Below are 22,409 nucleotides of genomic sequence, written 5' to 3'. Positions count from 1 at the left end.
GCATAGACAGCATCAGGTACGCTGATGATCCGTCTTAATAGCAAGTAACGCACAAGAACTACAAAATATAATAAATGCGGTAGTTCGTCATAGCGAAATGTTCGGTAAACATCTAAATGTTTCCAACTAAAATTCTAGTATTTAAGATACCAACAAACATACAATTGTGTGCCAAGGGACAAATATCAACAGCCAGTCTAACCCAAAACAAAAGAAATCCTAGCAAGAATCGAACAAGCGAGGAAAACACTCCTAAACATGAAAATATTATTTACAAGATCAGACCTTAGTCTAGAGCTTAGAATTCGAATGATCAGATGTTATGTTTTCTCTGTTTAGCTGTATGGCTGTGAAAGTTGGACAATGGACTCTGAAACAGAAAAAAGATATGATGCCTTTGAAATGTATATATACAACTGATGATGAGAATTTAATGAATACAAAAAGTTACCAATGGTGAGGTACTCTGACGCATGAGTAAACAAAAAGATTTACTCAGCATAATCAATGAGAGAGAAATACAATACTTGGGTCATGTGTTAAGACGTAAAAGATATGAATTACTCCAAATCATATTGGAAGGTAAAGTTCAGGGAAAAAGATCAGTTGGAAGACGCCAGAACTCGTGACTGAAAGATCTGAGGAGATGGTTCGACCACTCATCCGCAGAGATCTTTCGCGGAGCAGTTTCCAAAGCTGCAATTGCCATTTAGATCGCCAACCTTCGAAAGGAGACGGCACAATAAGAGGTAAGACATAATGACAACTTATATGTTGTTAGTATACTTTTAAAATATCCAATGTTACAATATGCAAAAGGTTGTATGACAATTAATCATCGACTAATTATATTTTAGTAAAACGGATCCTCAGCAGATTTGAAATAATACAGGTTTATGCTCCAACTTCAGACAAATGAGATAATGAACTAGAGAAATTTTACGAAACACTAAAGGATGCTAAAAAATCCACAAAAAAACTAAATCATTATGAACGACTGGAAGAGCAAAAGTTGGCGGTGAAAAGATCAACTCCAAAATGGAATCGAACTAGCTGTGGCACAAAAATGATGTGGCTGTGTAGTCCTATTCAGTTCTGTCAAGACTAAAAATTAATGATTACTAACACCCAGTTTATAATATTTCAAACGTACTTTACTATATTTTTACAAATTGATCATTCGCAAAGAAGGGTTAATAGGAGATGCAGATATAAAATATAAGAAGATATAAAATGTTAACTTACTCTAAAGCCTCATTGGGCGATCTGGATTTAATACATTCAACAAGTTGAGGCTTTGTATTAATATAACTAAGTGTCACAAGTTTTCCCGCTTCTCTAGTTCCCAACTTCGTACTCATACCTAAAAACAGAAAATATTTAAACACTTTTTGAAGTTATACTTCTATACGCGCGCTCCACGTTGGAAATTTGTATGGGAGTGAATCTGTGAAACCATTACATATGTAAGATAATGAGTAAGAGAGAGACAGAAGATATATTTTCTCTCTCTTCCTCTCTCGAATATAAAAATGTTCCTTTTGTATATATAATTTAATATTATACATATTATAAAAAGATATATATATATATATATATATATATATATATATATATATATACATATAATATTATACATATAATAAAATATTTATTAATATTATTATTTATGTGATATGTTTTGTATTATTTATTAAATGTTCATAATTATATTATTCTTTTGTATTTCAAAATAATAATCTCAATAAATCACTGTATGATCCAGAACTGTCAATTTTGAAATACATTTGTGTTATGTCCTCGGTAGTGTAGTAGTCAGTATCCCCGCCCGTCACGCGGGAGACCGGGGTTCGATTCCCAGTCGGGGAGGACTTTTTTATTAATGTTATTACATTATTGTCATTTTTAAATACTTATGGATATTGCATTTTAATTTGTATTGTATTATTATATATGGAATTATGTTGCACTGTATTGTAGTGTATTTTTTTTATGTATATTATTGTCATTTTTAAATACTTATGAATATTGCAGTTTAATTTGTATTGTATTATTATATTAATAACAAAATAAACAATTAATTTTACTGCAGAGTATGTGTACAAAATTTTGCATTCAACTCCTTTCATACATATATGAAAATAAAAATATACATTTTCATCAAAATATTGATTCAATCCTTCATTGTTAGTAAGTTGTTATTAATTCTGTTTCTCTTTCTGTTATGTCTTTTACCTATAAAATTACATATGTAATGATTGTGCAGATTGACTCCCAAATAAATTTGTAACGGCGAATGCGTGTATAGAAGTGTAACTTCCACCGGCAGTCCCACTGGACTGCCACACCCGTTTTTTTTATTTATTTATTGTGTTAACAAAACAGTGTTTTTACGCATTTAAAGATTACCTAAGGATTTATCTGTTCATTATTTCAGTATTTAGTGGTTTTTAAGGAGGCAATATGTAAATACTCTAGCTAAAGAAGGGCTTATAACAGTAGTAAGAACCAAGATTCGCTGTCTAATTTATTGGCCCCATTACGGCGTTTACTTTTACTTTTTCGTATTCATGTTCTGATTGTATAAGGTTGTACTACTGCAGGATCACTACGTTCATAACGTAGTTAGTGGTATTCCACAATTTTAAAATTTATATACTTTTTAGGTACAGTTATGTACGTGAACTGTAAACTTTCTATTCTAATGATATCTAGTTAAAATTTCCAAAGAAGGCAGTAAATTTTTCATAACTGTACTTAAATGAATCCATGTCATAACTTACTTGGGAACCTACCTAAAATTTGACATTGTGTAATAATTTTTTAACTTAGGTACAAAATAACTACGTTAAATGATTGACTATCCAAAAAGCTTTATTTTAAGCAACACGTTAATTATCTATACAGCCGAAAGTTTTAGATTAACTCTACCTAATGATAAAATTACAATTAAAATCTGTAAACTAGTTATTTTGTTGATATTACCGTAACAAGTTGTCATTTTAAAACGAGTTGTACATTAAAAACGAGTTTTCTGGTTATGCCAATTTGTCTATGGGTTATGCAAATGGAAATACGAATCATGTGGTTTTGTTTTTGTTGATTTTTTCAAAATTTGATTTTGTTATAGAACGCGGGCACATAAATTTCCAACGCCCTGTACATCGATTTGTAAATATCTGTTATAACTAGTTTTAAGCAGTGGGTTTATCCATAATGAGTTTTACCCTGAAGGACTGAAAAACATTAGTAAATACTTTAAAGTAAACAGACAATTGTTTCCCGGTATTTGTAGATATAATATTTTAAAAGCTTGTGTTTTTTGTTTCGCTGGAAAGGCCAAAAGCCCTAATACTGACAAACAGATTAGAAGCAAAACTCGATTTCTATCAATCAGAAGAACAGGCAGGATTTCGAGCGGGACACGGAACAAACGACCATTTGCAATGCCTTAAAACTCTAGTTGAAAAGTCTATCGAATAGAACAGACCCCTTCCTCTTATCTTTGTTGACTTCCACAAAGCATTTGACACAGTCGAAACAGTTACTATCTTAAAAGCACTATCAGAATGCAGAATAGATCACAGGTATGCAAATATTATTCGAAATATATACGAAAATGCGACAACAACCGTTAACCTCCATTGAATGACTGAGAAGATAAAAATTGGCAGAGGGGTGCGGCAGGGAGATACCTTGTCGCCAAAACTATTTATAACAGTTATGGAGTACGCATTTAAACGGCTAGAGTGGGAATCAAAGGGTATTAGCATCGATGGAAAGATATTCAATCATCTTAGATATGCCGATGATATTGTTCTCATAACAGACAACTTATGAGAAGCCAGAGTTATGCTACAACAACTACAGCAAGTAACCCAGAAAGTCGGTTTAAAAAAAATAAACAAAAGCCGCCAGGTACCTAGTTATTATATTTAGAAAGTAAGTCACAAAAAACCGTTATCATTTTCAAAGAAATTTGTTTACAAGCGATGTTTGGGTTTTTCTGATATCAATTAAGAGGCGGGATATAGAAATTTTCTGATTGGTTAGCGAGTTTGGAATGGGAAAAGAGAGTGAATGTTTTGAAAGTTTGGAGTAAAAAAGATTATTATGTGATGGTCATCAGAGAGAAGCATTGGAAGTTTTGTGTAGTCAATTTAGAAGCAAGTGCCAGTAGTTAAATAATTAGAAGTGATGAAGGTGGAACGAGAGATAGATCCAAGCTGAGAAGTCGAATACCTCCTGGATTCTACAAAGTCCAAGTGAAAGATTGTTAGTACATGAAAGAGAAGTGAGAATTTTGGAGTTTGTTGAACGAGTACTGGTAAAAGAGGTCTGCTCGTGTTTTTGGAGAAAGAGTTTGCTGGTATGCTGACAGGTGGACACTTAGAACGGAGAAGGCTTTGATTGGTAGCCTAACATAATCAACAAGGGGGACCTGTTCTGGTCGAAAGAAGACATCGTCGTGTGTGAGTTAAAAGGTCAGTCAAAAATTTTTATGACAATTTTTTTTTTGTATGTTTCAAATAAAAGACTCTATACTATCAGAAGAACAAAAATTATCGCTATTTAAGATACCATCAAGTTTATAAAAGTATTTTTTTACTTCAAAGGATAATTATGAATATTGCTTAATAAATTTAAAAGGTTTCTTTTTATAATATTCAGAATTGTTTGTACAAAAACATATGAACAAAAGTTGCAATATTTAAAAATTTTCATATTATTGCTTTTGATAATAAAAGATATTTGTATTTGTATATTTATGTTATTTCTATTTATTTCCTTTCCTCATTTTATCCCGAGAAGGAACAATTAAGAGATACTTGAAGCCACGAGAAAATATAAGTATAACCTAAGCTGATTTATTATTTTCATAAAATGGCACCCTGAGATTTTTTTTATATGATTCGCGACACTTAGATAATTAATTAAAGTAATTAAATAAATAAAGAGTTAAATAAAAAGTAAGAAAAGGTAGATCATAATATATATATATATATATATATATATATATATATATATATATATATATATATATATATATATATTAAACCTAGAGCTAAGAATAATACTATGCGTTACCGATCACTTATCAATGCGTTACTGATCAGTGATGGAGAAATGGTGAACATAAAACTAACGGTGCATTTTAAATAGACGTACATAAACATCGCTATAATAATAAACTTACTTATTGTACTTAATTGTTGCCAATAATCTTCAACATCCGAGGGTGAACCAAAATAAAAAGGAATGGTAGGATAACTCTTATCCTCGATTTCATTATATCCGGGTTCACTGCTAGTTGTGTCCCATAGGGACGCTCTGCGGTTTATATAAATGAACATTTGATCTTTTTCTTTTGACTTCTGAGGTCCGAATTGAACCAGTCCGCAGAATACTAAACGATTGATAGTGTCATAAATGTTTTGCAGATATTTTCGTTTAAAAAGAATTGTCTTCCGGATTTTTTCTGACAAATCTTTTACCAAATAGAATCTGAAATATTAATTTATTAGCAATAATAATGTAAAAAAAGTAAAAACAAATTTTTTTCATAGCTAAAGTAAGCAAAACACCTTTTTGTTATTTTGTAAGTTTCTTACCAAGATTGTATTAGACAAATGTGTACTTTTATAAACATTAAAGTGGTATTTTATTGCATGCAATATCGATTATAAACCAAAGCTATTAATTAAACAGGAAATATGAACAATAATGTTCAGCTGAGTACATATAGAATTCCAGGAAGCCAATGTTTTTAAAGTGAAGTCGGTTTACCCTGTCGTATTTCGGATTAACGCCCGAAAAATAATTTATGACTCTAGTTACAGCCACTCTGTTATGCTTTCCCGTTTCTACCTACTTTGTGGTACCGAACCTCCTACTGGTCGGCTGTAGTACTTGAGGATAAATCAGCGCTACCAAAACAATTTTTTTATAAATCGTGAAAAAACGCAAATTGAATGCTTTGTTTTTCAATAGTGATAATGGATAACGTACAAGAAAACGATAGAACACCTAAAAATAACTTTTTATCTCCGAGTGAGCGTCGAATTGTGTTGAAAGTGGAAAATTATTTTACTTTAAGAAAAAATCAACATGGGACCAATTACATCAGTACTGGCAGTTCAAAAAAGGACAAGTGCAGCTTGTGGAATTTCAGAACGGACCTTGCAAAGAGTTCGCAAAATGAGTGAGGAGGAATTAAGTAAGGAAAACAAAAGGATTCGTTTGCATCCGAAAACCTTCGACTTGCCACAAAGTATTAAAATCTCAATCAGAAATATCATTTATGACATGTACAAAGCAAACGAACATGTTACAAGAAAGACACTTATTCAAAAAATAAAGGACAGAGAACTTTGTGATATGGGTTTGACCAGTTTGACCAGATCTAGTTTTAAAAGCTGAATTATCAAACAAGTGCAAAGAACACATTACTGAGAAAAAATTTGTCGTTGACCAAATATCACTAAAATATGGTCATGAGATCCTAACACTACCACCATATCACTGCCAGTACAATCCAATTGAATTGGTGTGGGGCATCACTAAAAACTACTATGATAAACATGCATGTAAGACCACCGACGAAGCCAGCGTTTTACAACTCTGGCAAGATGCACTAAACCAAGTCAATGAGGAACAATGGCGGAAATGTATTGAGCATACTGAAAAAAAAATTTTAGAGTCATATGAAATAGAACAAGTTATTGATGAAGTAAGACCTTTAATTATTCGTAATGATGAAGATTCAGATGAATCGGATAGCGAGTCAGATAGTGATGATACCCGTCCATAGATTAAGACGTAGATAGAAAAATTAACACAAAAGGGTACCAACCACCAAAAAAAAAACAAAAAAAAAATAAAACAAAAACCGCATGCAGGAGAGAGCCGGAGGCACGCCGCTCTTGAATGCAAGCACCAAAAAAATTAGATTAGCAAGTAAGGTAGATTAAGGACATGACTGGACGAATGACTGGGTATTAGACGACGGATGAAACGATTCGATGCTTGCTCGCTCTCGACTGCACTTGGTGCAGAAAAGGGAAAGCAAGTATCGGCACACACAACCATCATTAGATCGCCGAACAACCGGAAGTGCTAGAAGAATGCAAATATTTAAAAAATGAAGAATGCTTTGCATAACATATTATTCCAAGTTTACAGAAACCAGTGACGACCAGAACTTTAAAAACTTTTAACCAACATGTTGCGTGAATGACCCTGTATATTTCATACTCAATGTTTATTAATTTACATTATGATATTCAATTATTATAAAACATAATACAAAGTTATTTTATTAAAAAAAACCGTAATGTCGTATTATCAAATTAAGAAAACCGTACATTTTTAATTTGAGAACCGCTGACTATCTGAGGCAAATCTGAACAGACAGTTTTATTACTTATGCGACAGGCTAAAACGATCCTACTATAGCCAACTAATGAAATATCTGTAAATAAATGTTGTGTTTTTTTAATTTCCAAAGAAATAAAGCATTGAAAATGGATGTGAGAACTATATCAACTACAGTAGACTCGCGATTATCCGAGTCCTGACTAACCGAGGTAGTACTTTAAAAGAACAAATTATGTAATAAATTAGCTTGGAGAGTGAGATCAAGTAAAAGCGTGTGCTCTGGCTGTTGGTACGCTGAAGAGATGAGTCACTAGCGAGTGTTATTATTCTAGCCACTATGCTTCTACTGGCCGCCTCCCCACCCACTCTCCAACCCGTCAGCCGTCAGTTTGAGTCATTAGAGCTAGTAGTTCGCTTGGATACGCAAACGCTTGGATAAGGTTGTCAGTAACTAAGGTTGCTGCTAACCTAGGTGTAGGAGAAGTAAACGAAAAGATATTGACTAATGGGTTATTAAAAGTGTTAATGATGGAAGTGATTTGTTGCGGAAAACTTCCAAGAAAGGAGAATACGAACAGACTTCTGAAATCTAATTTTTGTGATTTTCTAATCTTCGAGGGTTGGGAAGTCCAATTAGTGGCCCCATGCTTCAAGCTAAGGCTGCCGAGTTTCACAAACGGTTTAAGAATGACGATGAAACTTTTCCTGTAAGTAAGGGTTGGCTTGACAGATGGAAGAAGTATGGCATCCGACAACTGAACATTTCGGGTGAAAAACTTTCGGCCGATTCATCTGAAATTGAGCCGTTTATTTTAAAATTAAGCATTTTAAAGCGTCAGACTAAATCTTCCATTGTGACGAAACGGTTCTCAATTTCAGAATGCTTCCAACCAAAACACTGGCAGCCCAAAGTAAAAAACTGCGCCTCTGTACAAAAAAAGCAAAGAACGAGTAGATGTGTAGCAACTCTTCTGGATCCTTAAAATTAAGACCTCTACTTCTTGGAAAATCAAAAAATCCAAGGGCTTTTAAAAATATTCAAGTAAAATGCCTACCCACCACGTACAGGATTCAACGTAGTGCGTGGATGTATTGCCAAATTTTTAAAGATTGGTTTTTTGACGAGTTCGTTTGCGTTGTTGAGGCCTACTTAAAAAAGAAAAACCTACCAAGAAAAGCTATTCTTCTTTTGGACAACGCGTCATCCCATTCAGATGCAAGTTCGTTTGGTAGCGGTGACACTAAAGCAGTTTTCTTGCCACCAAACGTCACATCTCTCATTCAACCTCTTGGCCACAGAGTTTTAGAGGCTATGAAACGAAACTATCGTCGAAGGCTTCTCTTACTATTGTTGACCTGGTTGGATGAGGGAATGACTGTGACAGCAGCACTTAAAAAGATCACCGTTAAGGATGTGTCTTACTGGATAGCTTCAGCGTGGGATGATGTGAGAGTAACAACTTTGCAAAAAAAAGGCGAAAGCTTTTTCAAATTGAAGCGAAAAGCGATGGAAAAGATAACAATAACTGTATTGCTGAAATAGTAGATCTCGCTAATCAGTTACCAACGGAACTGCCGATAAATGATGAAGAGGTCAGCGAGCGGATTATGCAAGATCAGCAAATGGAACTGACTGATGATGCAATTGCCGGCATGGTTATCAACCTACACAATGTCACTGCGGATGACACAGATGAGATAATAGAGAAAATATCTCACTCCGAAGGATTGACTGCGATTGGATCTGCTCTCGCCTACATTGAGCAACAGGAGAGTCAACCCCTACCGATGTCCTTCATCTTCAGCGTTGGCGCAACATCGCAGCGTCAAAACGAGGCCAGAAGTTGACGCAGAAATTTATCAAAGACTTTTTTAAAACATAAAGATGATCCAGTACGTAAATGTTTTCCTATCTATATATTTCAACTATATACTCTGTATGGTTTATTTCAACTCATGTTTACACTCTTCAATTGGACATAATAAACTAATTACATACGTCATAAATTTTGAATTTTTCGTTTATTTTAAGCAAATACCCAATCTCCGTTTTATCCGAGTTATTTGATATCCGAGTTATGCGCGGTCTCAATTAGCTCGGATAATAGCGAGTCTACTGTACTAAGAAAGATGTATGCAATTTAGCGCTACCTAGCGGTAAGCTACAGTAAAATAGATGACGTAACATTATGTGCCGAACCGATATACATACACTTAAAATTCTTTTAATCTCAGCTAGAATTAAGTCTTTCGAAATATAATTCATTTCCACTCGAAAAGGAAAGAATAATTGGAAAAATGATTAAGTTCCTAGGTCAGCATGAATATTAAAACATTACAATTAGAGTATGTAAGTCATTTTTTACGAAATGAACAAGCTTCTTTTACCTTATAAAATCTTACCTTTTTATCGGATGATTAAGCAACTCTAACAGATCAGTATCTTCGAAACTACAATTGTGAACCTTTAAGAGAACACAGACCGGCAACCTCAATATTATGTCGCACATTAAAGCCCAACCAGCAGGCCATTCCAAATGGGAAGGAAGAGGCGGTATAAACATTTTCCAACTAATTTCGTGGCGATATATCTTCGGTAATTCCTCCAAATCTTTTTCGGATATCGATATTCGGTAACTTTTGAAAAGTGTCTCGATCTGATCATTTTCCATGGGCCTCTCGTACGTTAACGGTGGGTGACAATCGTATACCACATAGAACAGGAATTCGTGCATAATTCTCATTCTAAAAATAATCATTAGTTGATATACGTAATAAATAGCGATTAAATATTGAAGAAAATATCGATTTTTAACTCATTTTTTGGAGGCATAGTTTTCTTATCGTGGACTACGGATGGATCGCGCAGATATGTGATAAAATTAAAGACTACTGAAACGAATGTACTGATATCACTCGACCACACTACGTGGAGTAGTAAATACAGCCCCATGCATGTTTCTTAATAAAATAATATACAAAAAAAAAATAAATTAAAATAAAATAAAAAAACTGGAACATTGAAGTAAAAAAAATAAAATAAATTAAATTAATATACACTGCGCGTCATTAAAAAGAGGGCACCTAGTATTTTATAAAAATTTTTCAATAATTTTAAGTTTATGCAACTTATTCTATTGTAAGTAAACTCCCACAATGCAGAAAGACTTGTAGGCACCGCCATTGGTTGCAGACAGGTCAATTAAGGGTAATAAGTTCGCAAAATTAATAACAGATTTAGGACTTCGAGAATGCACGTGTTGTATATACAGTCTGTCCCAAACCCTTCTTTCAGTGCGTCACTAATTTTGACGTCATATAGGATTTTAAGAATGTCGAGAATTATTGCATGACATTTTAGTTAAATCTGACAGTTGCAGGATCGTAATCTCTCTTTTTCTAATTGAAAATAATTTAATAATTTTAATATTAGTCTTTGTTCTTTCTCGATATATCTCGGCATATTTAAAATATTTTTATGACAATAAATACAAAATTAAATTTTCGCTGTAAAATGTCTGATAATACTAACCTGGAATGACAATTATCATTTGATCAGTTGACATTGTGAAAGTACTGTCACGATCGAGACAATCTGCGTCAAATTATATTTATGCGCATCATTGATTGGATATCTATTTAGCGTATTCTAAACTCCAACCAATTATACATCCGTAAGTAGAATTAGCTTTACGATAAATAATTTTCTAAGTTCTATGTATAATAATCACAGACTCACGTTTTTTTCTGTCACTTCTAGCTTAATGTGTTAGAGAGAATTCGATCAACTATGACGCACTGAAAGAAGGGTTTGGGACGAACTAGACGTTGTTTTTCTTGGAATATGCCTGTTCTGTTTTTCAAAAATTTTTCATTAGTGTATAATGATTGATAATGGAATAAGTCAAAGAGAAGTGGCCAGACAGCTTGGAGTCAGTCGTTTTATGGTCCAAAAAACATACCAACGATTCGTAAAGACTGGATCTCACGAACGACGACCAGGATCAGGCGGGAGAAGAATCACGGCGGCCAGAGAAGACCGTTCTTTACAACGCACTTCTTTATAAAATCGGTTCTTTACGGCTAAAGTAATCCAAAACCGTTTTCAAAATGCTCTCGGGTAGACATTAAACACTTTTAAAGTGAGAAGAAGTTTAAGGGAATTTGATTTAAGGGCTCGCTGACCAGCAACAGGACCTTTGTTAACATCAGCACATCGACAACGCCGACTACAGTTTGCTAGAGACCACGAGCATTGAACGATAGAAGATTGGAAAAATGTTTTGTTTAGTGATGAGTACAGGATGGTTCTTTATGGATCAGATGGTCACATCAAAACGTACAGCAGACGTGGTGAACGATATGCTGCTTGTGCTCGACGAGCCCTTGTTGCTTTTGGAGAAGGCTCTGTAATGTTTTCGCAGGCATTTCATTCGAAGGCTGTATTGATCTCGTGTTTATTAATAGAGAAGCGCGTTGAATGCTCACCTATACATTACCGAAATTCTAGACGAGTATGAAATGTCTTTTGCTAGGTTTGTGGGTGAAAACTTGATTTTCATGCAATGTAACGCGCGGCCACACGTAGCTAGGATGATAACGCAATACCTGGAAACTGTCGGTGTGCCAAAAATGAATTGGCCGACTCAAAACCCAGCTTTGAATCTGATTAAGAATGTTTTGGACCAACTTAAACGAAGAGTATGAAACAGAATACCTGCTCCAATAAATCGTAACCAGCTTCGATTGGCGCTCATGGAAGAATGGGAAGATTTTCCTCAAGACAACGTCCAGAATTTAATCAATTCATTGCCAAGTCGAATTAGGAGTGTAATTCAAAATAATATGTAATGTAGAATATTAAAAATCACAACTTTATTGTAATTTTTATAAAGAAAACAGAAAAAATTTACAATGTTAACTTTTAAAAATTTTTCATTAAAATCATCATTTTGGCAGAAGTTTTTTTTTGACATTTTTGTTAGTTAAGAAAATTATTTTACTTATTCGTAAACATTACACAAACATCTAATGACAATAAATTTCTTGTAAGGTCCTTAAAAATTAAAAAATGCCCACAATTTTAGGTGGCTTCTTTTTAATCACACAAATTGTTATTTCTACATGTATATAAAATTAGCGAAATAAACTATAGGGTTTACATTTGTCTGTTAAAAGTGATGTGAACTTAATTTAGACTTATGGTCGATTGGTGAATTTAAAATACTAGATAAGAATATATTTACAAATAAGTATATTGAAAAGTTTGAAGTGTATTGAATATTCAAAATTTAAAGAAAAACCGTTTCTCGGTTTTTTAACGATGTGGAATATACAAATAGCAAATAACGGTAGCTTTTGTCTTTCAAATGGAAATATTAGAAAGTTAATTTATGCAGATTCTATTGTTGGGTATGTATCGAAAATAAGAAAAATATAAATTTAAATAGATTTCGTAGGAACTTCGAATTTTGCTTGTTCTTTTGAAATTCTAAAATATTTTTTGTTGGAAATAGAGAGGGGAAGGAAAATTTGTATGTTTGACGGATGTTTTGAAGCAGAAAGAGAGAATCAGAGAGAACATCTAATCCTGAGAAAGGAATTGCATGCCGGTAGTTTTGAACGGTGAAAAAGTAATTTGTGCGAAGTAAAAGTAATTTGTTGTTGTAGTATTGTGATATAGACAGTCTATGCCGATATTTACAAGTGCAGGAAGCACGAAGAAAAGAGACAAAGGAGCGGAGAAGTTACAACAGGAATCAAACAACAACACAGACGAATGGATTCCAAAACAACCACCGATTTAATAGACCACAACAACAATAATTTTGGACATAATAGATTCAGGGACAGTCGTGAATACCATAGATAAAATATAAATGGTAACACATTCAATCGCAACCGACCAGTAAGACATGGAGGAAACGCGAAACATTATCACAACAATACCATCATAACAGAGGTGATCTCAATGGTTTTGGAACCAATAGACTACAAAGAAGATAGGTAAATCACATAACAACGGAACGCCATGAAGAGAAAGAGGAGATCCGAAATGATATACCGGTAGACAACAGATCTCATGGTTTCGTCTTTTCACGAAGGTGCCCACTAAATAAGAATCAGAGCGAACCTGGAATTTTTTATTTATACTAATACATATTTATACTGTACCTGGTAAATTTTGGTTTAGCTCCATACACTCTTCCTATCTGATTGTTAAATTTTCGGTTAATCTCTTTTATCATGGTCTTATTTAGTAGTTTCATCTCATTGATACTATTCATGACGTCCGTTTTCGAAAAAGGAGAAGATGATAGTTTTTCCTCGATCTTTTTTTGCAGAGTTGGAACATGTGGTTTCACGTTTTTCTTGGCGACGCTCAGAAAGTTTTTCCACTTAATTTGTTGATAGGCTGTTTGGATATCATCGCAATCGTAATTGATGGTCGGATGACAGACGAAAATAACGGTTTTGGTAATTGTAGTATTGTTTAGTGTTACCTTATAGATTTTGATATATCCTTCCGACACTAGCCGTTTTAGTATTCTCAGAAGTGATTTTCTGTCAATCTTTCCTTTTATCTCTGCAAGCAATAAAATCAAAAACACTTAAATTTTAGTTTGTACTGTCATGAGAGTATCGACGTATCTTAATACAACCAGACGTTGGTTTTTGTTCAACATTTGGAAAAATAGAAGAGCACGATATTGTAAGATTTTGCAAACTTATACAGGGTGGTCCTTAAGTAATTGTAGAAACAGAAACCATAGATTCTACACTTTAAAATATTACGATTTAAGCCAACTTGCTTTAATAAAATGTCGATATTAAGAAAGATACAGGGTGTTAAAGTGGAAATTTAAAATTTAATTTTTATTTACGTTTGTAAATATTTTTGGACAAAAATTTACATTAGGATGCTTTTGAGTATGATGAATTATAATTTTATACAAACTTTAATGTAACTGATAGAGGGCGCCACATATGCCACATGTGAGGCATAAATTTGTGCTTAACTTTTTTGTTCCTTAAGATAGCTCTATTTGTGTTAAAAAATATTAAAGATACATTATTTTTACGAAGAAAATGTATACTTGTTATTAAACTCAAAATTCAACCGTTTTCGAGATAATCGCATTTTATAAGTCAGCTGCATAATAATTTTTAGTTTGATATTTGTGCGGTAAAGCACTGAATACTTCTAGACAAGCATAATTCATAGTTTATTCTTATTAAAACAACCTAAAAATAATAATGTAACATCACAAAATGCTTTGTTATACATCTTCTTCTTTAGGTGCCGTGTCCGTGTTCAGACGTTGGCCGTCATCATGTTTACAATTTCCCTTTTCTATCGCTTCTTAAGTCTCTATACTGGCGTTGTATTACTTTTTCTCTATTGTAAAATGCTGAAAACCCAAAATATATGGTTTATGCAAAATGGTACACCACCCCATGCTAGAGAAAAGGCAGTTAGAACACAATTAAATACAACTTTTCTGAACGTTGGATTGGTCGTGGTAGTCATATTCCTTGGCAATGTGGTGAGATATTGATATAATTATTTAATTCATAAAAAACCCGAAAAGAATATTTATTCTTTATTACGTAAATTGTTTACCCATTTTTATTAGGACAAATAATAGAAACTAGAGCACAGGTATTGAATAACACATATGTGTCTTGTTTCATAATACTTTTGCTACAAATCTAGCCTTAAAGACTCAGCATTTTTACAAAAACATCATCGTTGGCCTAATAACCGATATTTTTATAAATATAGTAAACACACGGGCAATTTAGTTTAGAATAATATTAGTTCGATAGGTTATTCCGTGAGTATATAAGTAACCAATGGACGAGATACATCAAGTTTAATATATTATTTAACTTCTGCGACAAATAAGATGAACTGATAATATGATAAGATGAACAATCAAATTGTAGCGCCATGTTTTTTTGAGGAAAACTTAACTGCTTCTCGTTATCTAGAATTTCTTCAGGATTATCTATTGCCACAGCTGAATCAGCTATTTCCAAACAGAAATTATTTGTGTTACCAACATGATGGGGCTCCCCCACACTACGGCGTTGAGGTAAGAAATTACCTTAATAACGTTTTCCCATGTAGGTGGATAGGTAAAAGGGGGCCCATCGAATGTCCACCAAAGTCTCCAGACTTGATTCCGTTAGACTTTTTTTGTGGGGGTATTTAAAGATCAGAGTCTATCAAAATCGACAGAATAATGTAGAAGAGTTGAAGGAGCTCATCAGAGCGGAAATTGCACAAATAACACCTGAAGTCATCGAAAACGTTAGGAAAAAATTTATTGCCCATCTTTCTCATTGTATTATTGCTGAAGGTCGTCAATTTGAACATTTTTTGCAATTTAATTGTATTTAAGTAAACATTTATTGTAAGTTAATTGTATTAATAAACCAACAGTTTTGGTTAACCCTGTAGAAATAAATATTCAAATGATTATATCGTTGCAAAGGCGATAAAGAGACCTTTCAAATGAGCTGTCGCGTGCCCTCCTCGATTTTTTTTAAAAGTCGTCTGTTTCTGAAATATTGAATTTATTCCATACATTTGCATCATACTGTATGATTAGTCGACTATTTTTGTGTGCACTTCATTTCTCTTAATATAGCTACAGCGCAGCAAGCTATTCCATCTCAAATAAAATTCTGTTGGTGTATATTACAGTAAAACAATCACGTGATCAAAACTGTAGTAATATATGCTTCTCATACATCCCTTGTAGCGAAACAAAATTTCTAACGTTTTATAATGTGCGCATTATTGATCAAACATTGGTTGCAATACAATCAAAAGTCGCTAAAATGTAATGTTTTGATTTGTAATGGTATAATATTCTCCTGTAGATCTTAAGCGGTGTGATATATTTAAAAGAAAAAGAAGGTAACAATTTTTAATTACAATGCTTCTAAAACTATTGGCATGTTTTCACTGAATATTTTATACATGCGAATAAACCACAAACAACTGTAATAAAAATTATATATTTTTTGACGTTTCGATTTCTAATCCAAAAATATTCTCAAATAAAAATTAATATTGTTATTATTGTAGTTATTGTTAATTTCAATTCAATTCAGTTTTGATTACAGTTAATTGTGGTTTATTGATACGTATAAAATATTCAGTGTTAAAATTACTGATTATTGTTTTAACCTCCTGAGACCCATAGTATTTTTTTTTAAATATTTTCAAACTATTTTGGGTTTTTACCCATTTATTTGATTGCTACTTAGAGCAAAAAAAATATAATGGAAAATCTGGCTTTCCTTAATATCATATATATATATATATATATATATATATATATATATAATAAAATATATATAATAAAATATATATTACATGTGGAACTAGATTTTATTTTCCATAGCAATCAACGTTTCGGCAGGAAACACTGGCCTTTGTCATGATTCAAAACGTAAAACGGGACACAGACATTAATGAACTGACCATTCAGAACAGACCAAGATGTGAACAAATTGTGTCAATAAATTTTTTTGGCCCGAACAATTTTTTTAGGTTTTTTGGATCATTATGAACAAAAAAGGTCTGTTTAAGTTTTCTCTTAAGTTGATCGTTTTCGAGATATACACATTAACACAAGTAAAAATATTTTTAAAACCATTAAGTGCCTAAATTCAAGTTCAACCCTTCTTTTATCAGCTCCCGATGAAAATTCTGGGCTTATTTTATTTTAAAAGATTGTTTTTTAAAATGAAAAGACAGTCAAGATTTGATTTCACGTACAAAGCGTCTATGTATCTGTCTATACGTATTTCGCCCTAATACGGCTCGTCAGAACAGCTATTCATAGGCGTTCTCAACGTGAAAAATAAATCTTTTCTGTCTTTTAAGAAGCAACACTAAAATGGCTTCGAAATGGACGCAATAGCGACATCTGATAACAAATCTATTCGAAAATTCGAAACTATTTTACGGATTGTTTTTTAATTGTAAATGAAGCGCGTATGGCAGGACGGGGCTCATTTGTACAATGAGAATTCAAACCAGCAAACATTTGTGCCATAGATCTTGTTTTTCTCTCTTATACGCATTACACCCGAGCGCCCGTCCTTTCACAAGTGCTTCATTAACGATTAAAAAACAAAAAACATGATATAAGTCCAAAATACTTATCGGGAAATAATAGAACAAGCTTTAAACTTGAATTTACGTCCTTGGTGAATTCAAAAATAATATTTGTTATTTGTGTTTTTGAGCCTTGGAAATCGCAATTTTGCGTTTTCCTTTTCATTTCTTCTTTTAAATTGTTTATAACCAGAAAACAATCAATTTTACAGAAATATTACAAGAGACATATTTTGTCCAGAATGATCAAAAAAATAAAAAAAAAATTGTCTGGGTCGAAAAAATTGATTGTTACAGTTTGTTTAAAAAAAAATTGAACAACTTTTTGCCTGGACGACCTATTGAACCTTATTTTGGGGTATCCCATGAAAGCTTTATATAAAAAAAAATCATGGGAATATTTTTCCGAATAAACCCGACCTCTCCGCCTTGTGAAAATCTTTTTCAGACTACGTTAAATTCCGTTTCGTAGTCTACAGTACTTTTAAATTACGGAATAAAGTAATAATATAATAATAATAAAAAAATATTACCATATTAAGTAAATAATCTACATTACTTGTTACATTAAAGACCAAACAATCAAAATTTCAATTTAACAGACACCAAAACGGATTAAAAATTATTGAATAAACTATTAATTCACGATAGCCAATCAACCGGCAGAAAAAATTTCAAATGATAATATTTTTGTTTTGAAACACACTTTAAATAAATAAATATGTATTCATGCCTAGGCAATAGATTAATAAAAGTCAGAATTATATTAGAACTGCCAAAAGGACTTGTACAAAATAAATATTTTGCATTTTAGATTTTTTCTGAAAAATGGAATCTAATTCAGCAACCCCAACTTCTACAGAAGATGTATGTAAAATTATACGTAAACCAAATGCCGATGTGGAGGATGATATATTGGAAAAATGTTGGGTAGAAAGCTACAAAGGAGACAGCAAACCATTTTTAATAAGAGATGGATCCTTTGTATATCCCAGAGAAAAGGACTGTTCAACTATGAAATCAGCCTATCAGTACCCCGTGCCTGATAACAGAACAGCTTTAGGTGTTAGGAAATCTAAATTATTAAAACAATTCGAGGAAGAAGCCATAAAAGAAGTAACAGACGAAGCGAAACCTCCTGCGTTAACCGGGGATTATGATAGTGTATATAACCGGTTTTTCAGGTAAATAGAAACATATTGTTTTCCTTAACATTTATGATAACTAAATGTTTTCAAATATCTTTGAGATATACTATTAGACAATGAAAAAATAGTTTTCGGTATGATTTGCAATAGTTTTAAAATTAAAAACCGGATTTGCCAAAAATCTTGAAACATAAACGCCTCATATCCATAGCCATCAAACATCACCTATCATAATTAGAACTCACTCGTATCATAAGTTTACAAGTTATAGTGATTTAAGTGATGCTGTTTTTGTAACTAATTGATTGCTAATAGAGAACAAATGAAAAAAAAACTGAATTTCGTGTTGCAATTCAGTTTTTAAATTTATTTGTTAGATTAGGAATTCACCCTGTAATGTAAAAACCTTTCAAACAAATTTGTGTTTCTCCATCTCATGTTGCTGTGTCAGTATGCATTTTTTTAAATAGTTCGAGAAGCTCTGAACAAATACAAGAAACAGCCTCAACGAGTCTACCAGTATAAATCCACCTTGTTGCTGCTACTTTAGGTAAACGTTTTTGTACTAATTTATCCAAACCAGCAGCACTTTTGGACGATTTTGAAAAAATTCAGCCAGCCCTGACAACGTTTGAAAAAAAATTTTACACTCTTTAATATGTCCTGTCGGTCAGATAGCCAAGTGGGTCAGGCGGCCGACTCTCATTCGCTTCACTGTCGAATGGTTAAGTGGATGTGCGTTCAAGTCCTGGCTCGGTGTACAGAAAAATAAAAAGGCTAACGCAGCAGTTTAAAATTGTAAAACGAATCTGCGGCGTAGACTAGAATATGCTGGTGTCTGATCCGTATAGTCTGTAAAGAACCAACTCATTACCAACTAAATAAAAATCATAATAATTTTATTGTATAGTGATTCTATTTATTGATTGACCTTATGTGTTTCGTTACAGAAAAGACGGCTTCGAACCCGACGACGAATTCTATACCAGAAACGAGGAATTATATAAAAAATATCCCCTCTATTCCTCCCTTCCAACTACGTTTACATCATTTAAATTGAAACAAGACAAAAATAAGAAACCGGATGGAGTCACTCCAACAATCTATAACAATCAACCTTTTAGAAAGTGCGGTCAGTTTTCAAAACCAATCAGTGAAGTCCTAGATAATCGTTATTGGTGAAATTGTTAATTTTAAATTAATAAAAAATACATTTACAATTAAATTTTTTATTAAAAAAAACACTATAAAAAACAAAAAGTAGTCAGCTCATATCCGTCAAATATTACACACGAATGAAAACCTCGGGTAATCTAAATGAAAATCTTGTAATAACCTCGGGTTAAAGACGAAAAACAGTACGGATTCGCGAGGTAGAATCATAATAAAACTTATGCAGGCAGAAACAACTTTTCGACTATAACCCAGAACAAAATTTTTGGTTTTTTAGTTCGGCTAATGGATTAAGTCCACAGTCAAAAGAAACCAACAGCACACACACACACACACACACACACACACACACACACACACACACACACACACACACACCATCTCTTCTATCTTCTTATTTAGGTTTTAGGCTTGTTCGTGACTGGTCTCAAGACTACAGCCGTATTTGTGGCGTTGACGACCAGCTATCTCGCCATATGTTCAAGTATCTTACTGTTGGTCTTAAATATCTTACCATTCGGTTTAGTCTCTCACTATCCATTCATGTAATATGCTGGTTCCATGCCCATCCTTCCTCTCTTCCTTATCGTCCTGTATTTTACAGAGATTTCTCATTTGATTAGTTGGTATTCTGTCCTTTAATATTTTCCCAGACACTGATCTCAAGACTCTCATTTCTGACGTTATATCACATCTAATCTAACGCAGTCACAAGCTTTAGTCATATCTACAAAGCACATATAGGCAGGATTCTTATATTTCAATGCTTTCTCACTAATTTGTATGAGTATGAATATAGCATCTATAGTTGATGTAGTTTGTCCTTGAAAAGCCTTGTTGCTCTTGATTATTTATGTATTTTTCATTAATCTTACTGACAAATATCCTTGTTAGAAGTGTAAGAGCTGTGTTAAGCAAAGTGATTATACCATAACTGGTAGGATTTTTCCTATTTTCTTTTTTGTGTATTGGTATGGTGATGGTAGTCCTCTACTGGTCTCGTACATGCTTACTATATAAGATTTTCTGGAAAAGTAGTTCTATGTTTTAAATGATCGTTTCTCCACCGTGTTTTAGAAGTTCTTTTGGTATGTCATCGAAACCTAGAGATTTTCTGTTCTGAGAATCCTGATTTTCTTTTGCGGTTTTTATGTTACCAGCACCATCACTTTCTTCTTCGTCTGCTTCTACAATAATCGGAAAAATAAAAACAGCAATGGAAAAAAAAGACCTTACTGAATAAGATATATATGACAAGAAATTGTGATTGGGATGTGGTAAACAGCAAACAGAATATGCTGTATAAACCCTCAGATAAGTAAATAATTAAGTATGTAGCAGGTTTGCTACAGCAGAGTTTTGCTGTGTAGCATATTAGATACTCCTAATACATATAAGGCTGACTGTCGCGTTTGATATTACTTACACCTAAAATTGGTTAGTTTGCTTACGCTATTCGACTTGTACTGAGAACGTATCAAAAGTTTCACTAGATTTTCATTGTTTTTAGTAAGTTGTTGCTATAATTCGAATGCTATGGTGTCTATTAATTAAACTAATGATTAACTAAACTAATGATAGTTCTTTGTCATTTCAGCTTTTGTAGGATTACTACTCATGGGAGAAAAGATACTAAATATTAAACACTTACCGAGTTTTATTTCTTCTTCCGTCATTAATTTCTGTAACGTGTAAATGTCTACGATTACTCCCATTTTGTTAACTAAATTCAAAACAATATTAATGCGTTGCAGAACTCGTTCCGTAAATGAATTATCAATAACTGCATAGGATGTTGCTAAGTTATACTCCGAAGGAGAAGTGGAAAGTAAAAATTCCGTCTTTACTCCACGATCTTCCTCGTGAAAAACGATAGTTGGATTCGGTCCCATATAGTTTAACTTCTCTGAAGACCTTGAATTACATCTGCTTTGAACTAACTCTGGAAAAGCTGTCCTGAAAATAAGGTTTTCTACAATTAGTATTTTAAATAATAAAATTTCAGAATATAAGCATTATAGAAATGGGGATGAAAGGACAAACGCAATGAGATAAAGCATTTAACTTTTATCTTTTTGTCAGTAGATGTCATTTAGATACTCAAGCAAATATAAATATGATAGGACAACTTTAAAATCCTAGAATGATTGTCTATAATGGTCATTTGTATTGTATTGGTCAATGATCAAATGTAACTATTTTCAACTAGACAATGATTTTCATAAAAAATATTTTGGATTAGTTATGGGCTCTTCATTATCTCCATTATTAGTAGGTACTTTTAAGGAAGAATTTGCAAAACATTGTGGACCAAAAGGATCAAAATCCCACAGCATGCTGGTGATATTTAGATGATGTGCTCTTCATAATATGGCCTCATGCACCAGAAGCACTGAATTAAATTTTAATGGACATTAACTGTATAGAAGAATCAATCAAATTCACCATGGAGAAAAAAAAACAACAACGGAATACCTCTCCTGGATATGCTAATTACAAAGGAGGATACATGATATGTAACCAAAGTCTATATAAAGAAAATACACGTCATTAGAAGCTTAAATTATCACTCA

The 22,409-nt window shown here is 32.9% G+C and overlaps 2 protein-coding genes across 3 annotated transcripts in view; one reads left to right on the top strand and one right to left on the bottom strand.

The window, feature by feature from the left end:
• LOC140437570 (general transcription factor 3C polypeptide 1) overlaps positions 1–22,409 on the bottom strand; it is a 77,138-nt gene that overhangs the window by 27,686 nt on the left and 27,043 nt on the right. For both annotated transcript variants that reach the window (XR_011950389.1, XM_072527173.1), the window contains exons 8-12: positions 21,488–21,792; positions 13,552–13,963; positions 9,781–10,122; positions 5,198–5,505; positions 1,246–1,363 (exon numbers count right to left, since the gene is read on the bottom strand). Coding sequence is in view for 1 of the 2 variants with exons in the window: in XM_072527173.1 (XP_072383274.1) it covers positions 1,246–1,363; positions 5,198–5,505; positions 9,781–10,122; positions 13,552–13,963; positions 21,488–21,792 (1,485 nt within the window). In the remaining variant the exon portion in view is untranslated. The remainder of the gene's footprint in view (positions 1–1,245; positions 1,364–5,197; positions 5,506–9,780; positions 10,123–13,551; positions 13,964–21,487; positions 21,793–22,409) is intronic.
• Positions 18,251–19,877, top strand: LOC140437572 (uncharacterized). The gene is made up of 2 exons (XM_072527175.1): positions 18,251–18,699; positions 19,614–19,877. Exons 1-2 carry the CDS (start codon positions 18,344–18,346, stop codon positions 19,843–19,845), a joined length of 588 nt encoding a protein of 195 aa, XP_072383276.1. The 5' UTR covers positions 18,251–18,343; the 3' UTR covers positions 19,846–19,877.

The sequence above is a fragment of the Diabrotica undecimpunctata genome, chromosome 3, assembly GCF_040954645.1.
Source record: "Diabrotica undecimpunctata isolate CICGRU chromosome 3, icDiaUnde3, whole genome shotgun sequence".
Taxonomy (NCBI): Eukaryota; Metazoa; Arthropoda; class Insecta; order Coleoptera; family Chrysomelidae; genus Diabrotica; species Diabrotica undecimpunctata.
This window is presented reverse-complemented; position numbering and strand designations above follow the sequence as displayed.